A 5,357-nucleotide genomic window follows, 5' to 3' on the forward strand; every position below is an offset into this window, starting at 1 on the left:
ACCAACCATTCATTACAGGTGCAGTTTCATCTACCATCAACCAACCTCATTCAATTTTTCATTCATATGCTAACTTAACAAAATACAAAATACCATTAAAGCACCACTTACATTCAATTCATCAACTACTACAACACCTTCTACGATTACTTAAACAGCTAAAAAGTACACTAAAACAACATAAACACCACAATAATCACTACCAAAATCCACATCAACAATTTCACCTTCCACTTCAATTTTTCAACCTCTGTTACTAGTCGTTCTTTATCTTCAGTCAAATCAAACATCTTTTTTTTATACCATTCAGATGGAAGCTCTGGATCGACCCAGTTGAAGTAGTTGCATTGAAATTGTCGTGGATTAGGGCAAGCCATGAATCTGCGAGCTGGGTTTCTTCGTGTATTGGCAGTCCACAATCTTGCAAAACCACCACAAAAGCATCTTTCTCTTTCCATTCCATTGTTCATCATGTCGAGCGAGCAGCTTTTGAATTTTTAAGCTTGAGCGTTTGATTTGGGTTTCTTTGGGTGAAGTCTTTGTTTGTCTGCATAACCCTAATTTGTGAATGTGTTGGTTCTTTTATAACCGATGTGTATGCAAGGGTGTATGCACATGTGGCTAAATGGAAATTACACATCACCATTATTAAAAAAAAAAAAAACCAGGTGGAAACGATTTGGCCTAATTTAATGCTTTTTCAAATAAGGATTACTCTTTGGGAATGAATTGGAACATACGTCCCTTTTTAGGCGTGTTGAAAACTGATATACCCTCAATTGGTAATTTGTGACACTTACATTACCCTTTTGGGCAATTTGCCCTATATTATACCATATATAAATGCTCTGTGGGTAATACACTATATAATCACCAAAAAGAAGGGAGAACAAATATTTTGATATTAGAACAAAAAATTTGAAATTAGAACAATTTAAGTTCTACAATTTAAGTTCTACAATGTAAGTTCTAAAAAAAAAAAGAGATGCATCGCCTTCTACAAGATGCATCTCAATTTTGTTCTAATACCTTAAAATTGTTCGCCCTTGTTTTTTTTTGTTATAATACCTCCAATTTTGTTCTAATACCTCCAATTTTGTTCTAATACATCCAATCTTGTTCTAATACATCCAAATTTGTTCGTCCTTATTTTTTTATTCTAATTGCTCGATTTTCAACATTTTTGTTCGAATTTCCCTTTTTTTTGTTCTCCCTCCATTTTTTTTTTGCTCGAATTTCACCAAAATTGCTTGAATTTCTTGTTTTTTGTTCGCCCGCCAACTTTTTTTTGCTCGAATTTCACCAAAATTGCTCGAATTTCATCAAAATTGCTCGAATTTCACTAAAATTGTTCTAATTGGAGTTCTCAGGTTCTCAAACATGCTGAGTTCTCACTGGATCATCTATATATATATATATATATATATATATATATATATATATATATATATATATATATATATACCCCTTTAAAAAGCTTAAATCAAGTTAATAAGAGGGACGTTGCACATATTAAGTATGTCATGGTAGATCAGTGTGTTATTATTAAAAAAATAAAAATAATTGTGGTAATTTAATAAAAACTAGGACTATCCCTGTAATTTTCAAAAAATAATGACAATCATTGTAATTCCATGTAAATGAAAAGGACTATTTGTTAATTTTACTTACAAAAGTTAAAAAAAATAAATAAAAATAAAAATATATATATATATATATATATATATATATATATATATATATATATATATATATATATATATATATATATATATATATATATATATATATATATATATATATATATATATATATATATATAATAATAATAATAGTAATAATTGACTAGAATCCTAAAAACTTAAATAGAAAATTCTAATCTAAGTTTTTAAAAGGGTAAATATAAAAACTTACACTTATAAGCATAGCTCCAAACTGGGTAAATATAAAGCATTAATATAACCAATTTTGTCTAATATCTTCCCACTCACCATCCACAAATTCTAGATAGATTGACATACAAAGCAAAACATAAACTATATCATCCCCCTATCAAAAATTAAAATAATAATAAAATATAAAAAATGGCTATCTTCACACTTCAAACTCTAACCACACCATCTATCCACCATAAACTGCAACCATACACCACCATCAAACCACACTGCCACTGCACCACTATCATCAACTCATCATCATCAGCTTCAAGTTCAAATTTAAAATCAACTACTAAAGGGAAAAATAGATTATTGGATGTGGGTGCTGGGTTGTTAGCTGCTGCAATGCTAGTTTCATCCCCACTTGATGCAAATGCAACTAGAATTGAGTATTATGCCACTGTTGCTGAACCACCTTGTGAGCTTCAGTTTGCACCTTCAGGACTTGGTTACTGTGATCTTGCGGTTGGGTTCGGTGAACAAGCTCCTTATTCCACTCTTATTAATGTCAGTTATTATATACTTTAAAGTTCAATGTAACTAATTCTTAACTATTGTTGTTCTTTACATGTAGCTTTAATGAAATTGTGGCTAATAATGGCTAATGTTCATGGCAACACTTAAGTTACAGTGGCAAATCTAGGATAAAACTCAAAAGGGTTTCGGATATATTTTTACAAAGTATAGTTCATATTTAGTAGTTGTTTACCTAAAAAAAAACTTTAAATTTCACCAATATATGGGGTTTTATAGTTGAATCTTGTGATGTCATATATAATTTGAAACATACTTTAAACTAGTGGTATCACGGACCTGTACCCCAGTACCTAGAATCGCCACTTTAAAATTACGAGGTTTTTCTTGTTTGAGTTACCCGGGCCAATATTATTGTCTATATCACAGTACGTGACCGTTTCTAAACCTTTTGTCATACTGATGTCATACCTATATTAAAGTGTTAACTTTTAGCATCAAATAAAGCATTCATAGGATTATGAGATAAATTTCATTTGGGAAAGCATAGTTGAAAAGTCGAATTATATATAAAAAACTGTTTTAGTGATGCTAATGTTCTGTAAATATTGAATCTTTCAACTCAAATTCAGATTGTGACCAATTTGACTACATAAGTGTAAATGTGTGTGTATATAAGTATTTGATATGAACTATTACAGTTTGGATGTTATTTAATTCAGGTTCATTATACTGCAAGGTTTGGTGATGGTATAGTTTTCGATAGTACTTATAAACGTGGTAGACCTTTAACTATGCGAATTGGTGTTGGGAAGGTACACTATTATTTTTTTTACCTTTCTTTTGATACCCACAAATCATGTCCAAATATTTTCTTTGCTTGCATTTGCATAAGTTACTATGTTTTTTTAATGTTGGGAAGGTAATCTTTCATGTTGTTTTTTTTTTTTTTACCTTGATGCATAAAATCAGTATGTGACTAACTGTAGTTGTACTCTGTTTATGCGTTTTGAACGTCCAGGTGATCAAGGGACTTGATCAAGGAATCTTTGGGGGCGAGGGTGTTCCGCCTATGCTTGTTGGTAAGATTCACCAAAAAATTACTTAGCTGAAAACGCACTGCAGATATATATCACTACTTAAACTGGTAAAAAATTATATATGTTGAATAAGGTTAAATCTCATCGATAAATTGATTGTTCGTTAGGTGGAAGACGTAAACTTCAAATTCCTCCAGAGTTAGCATATGGACCAGAACCAGCTGGCTGTTTTTCTGGTACCACCTTATTCTTTATTTACAGGAAAGTTTAGTTTCTTTTTTGCAAGAGGTCACATGTTCGAATCCTGTTTAGGACGAATATTTTGTGGTGGTCTGGGAAGGGTTGGAAACAGTCAGGGATTAATCTTGCTGGGCTGCGTATATCAAAGTATGGGTTTGGATTACTCGCCTTTCCGGATAGCCCGAACAAGGATAACCTTCTTCCTTTTTAGTTTCTTTCTGTTGGTTATAGGATATTAATACTACTTGATCCTTTATCTTAAGTATAGAAGTGTCAAAATGGGTAGGTTCGTCACATTGGGTTACGGGTTTAGGTCAAAATGGATTTCTCTTAATATGGACTAGATCAAAGTGCTAAATCTTTCCTTTGCTTTTCTCATTTGTTTATTTATATTGATAAGTACCTGATGCATTAAATGTGAATAGAAAAACTGGCCTTTTTCAAGAATAGTCTAGTTATATGATAATGAGCACGTGTTTTATCATAGTGACCCATTTAACCCATTTCTTTTTATCTACTTTTTTTTTATTTATAAATTTGACACATTAAAGATATAGCTTAACCCAGATCGATTCATTCATTAGTAAATGGGTCGAAATTGCCACCTCTACTAAACAATATAAAGATGTGGATTATTTGGCAAATAATTCATTCTTGCTTTCCTTTTAGGTGACTGCAATGTACCTGCGAATGCAACACTCCTTTACGACATTCAGTTTGTGAACATCTACTCTGGTAATAGAAAGTGATTGCGAAAATGCATTAGTATTAGGATAGTATATACAGTATGCTGATGTACAATAAAACTGAGTGTTGCTTTTAAAGCTGTTTGACAACAAATTCTTTTGTTTAATAAAGACGATCATTATGTTTTACCAATAATTATTTTTCTAAAATCCACAATAAAAAATATGTATATAGCATGGTACAAGTGTATGTAATATTTACTAGCAATTTGTATCAATTTTTCTTTTTCTTTATTTCTTTGCCATAGATTTGGTCCAGATAAGATTCCCCACTTGTACCACAGCACCGGCACTTTTTTAGATAACAGAACACATGGATAGTTTCACATTATTTCACAAAACATATAACTTGAAAATGGGCCGTATAACCCCAATCATTATACCTGAATATGGGCCTATCATGGGTTTGACACTCTCAACTAGTTTTAGACCTATTGATAGTGAGCCTGCTCCTTATTGTTTTGATAGTTTTACTTGTTTATAATAAAATAGTTACCTATTTTCAACTTAAAGAAAGTAGAAATGAAACAATGGTAAATATTAAGGACAACGCTAAACGTAACTTTTAAAGATTATGTTTAAGTTTACTTTCTTTAAATTTAAAAATTAATTTGAATTAATTGTAAACTATAAATATTATTTTTAATACTGATTTTTATTTTTTGAATTTATATCAGTATTTATTCATAGTAATTGTGAGTTATAAATAAGGAATTAAGTTATACTCTTTATATGATAAAACGTAGTCATAGGCTAAGTTTAGCATTCTCCAAAGAGTAACTAACAATCTAATTGAGGACATCACTTTATAACTTATTAAAATTTTAAAGTTGATTGAATTAATTATAAAGTATAAATATTCTAGTTTAATATTAACTTTCTATATTTAAATTTGATAAGTTAGATAAGGAGTATTTATA

General features: G+C 30.4%; 1 protein-coding gene across 1 annotated transcript; it reads left to right on the top strand.

The window, feature by feature from the left end:
* The first annotated feature begins 1,994 nt into the window (after positions 1-1,994).
* Positions 1,995-4,669, top strand: LOC139857480 (photosynthetic NDH subunit of lumenal location 4, chloroplastic). Its single transcript, XM_071846253.1, has 5 exons — positions 1,995-2,444; positions 3,134-3,226; positions 3,433-3,493; positions 3,619-3,687; positions 4,361-4,669. The coding sequence occupies exons 1-5, from the start codon at positions 2,085-2,087 to the stop codon at positions 4,438-4,440; spliced, it is 663 nt and encodes a 220-aa protein (XP_071702354.1). The 5' UTR covers positions 1,995-2,084; the 3' UTR covers positions 4,441-4,669.
* Positions 4,670-5,357: the final 688 nt, after the last annotated feature.

This window comes from Rutidosis leptorrhynchoides, chromosome 7, assembly GCF_046630445.1.
Source record: "Rutidosis leptorrhynchoides isolate AG116_Rl617_1_P2 chromosome 7, CSIRO_AGI_Rlap_v1, whole genome shotgun sequence".
NCBI lineage: Eukaryota > Viridiplantae > Streptophyta > Magnoliopsida > Asterales > Asteraceae > Rutidosis > Rutidosis leptorrhynchoides.

Coding starts and splice junctions, on each gene's coding strand:
- LOC139857480 (XM_071846253.1), top strand. CDS start 2,085: ATGGCTATCTTCACACTTCAAACTCTAACCACACCATCTATCCACCAT. Junction 2,445..3,133: donor CTTATTCCACTCTTATTAAT/GTCAGTTATTAT, acceptor TATTTAATTCAG/GTTCATTATACTGCAAGGTT. Junction 3,688..4,360: donor ACCAGCTGGCTGTTTTTCTG/GTACCACCTTAT, acceptor CTTTCCTTTTAG/GTGACTGCAATGTACCTGCG.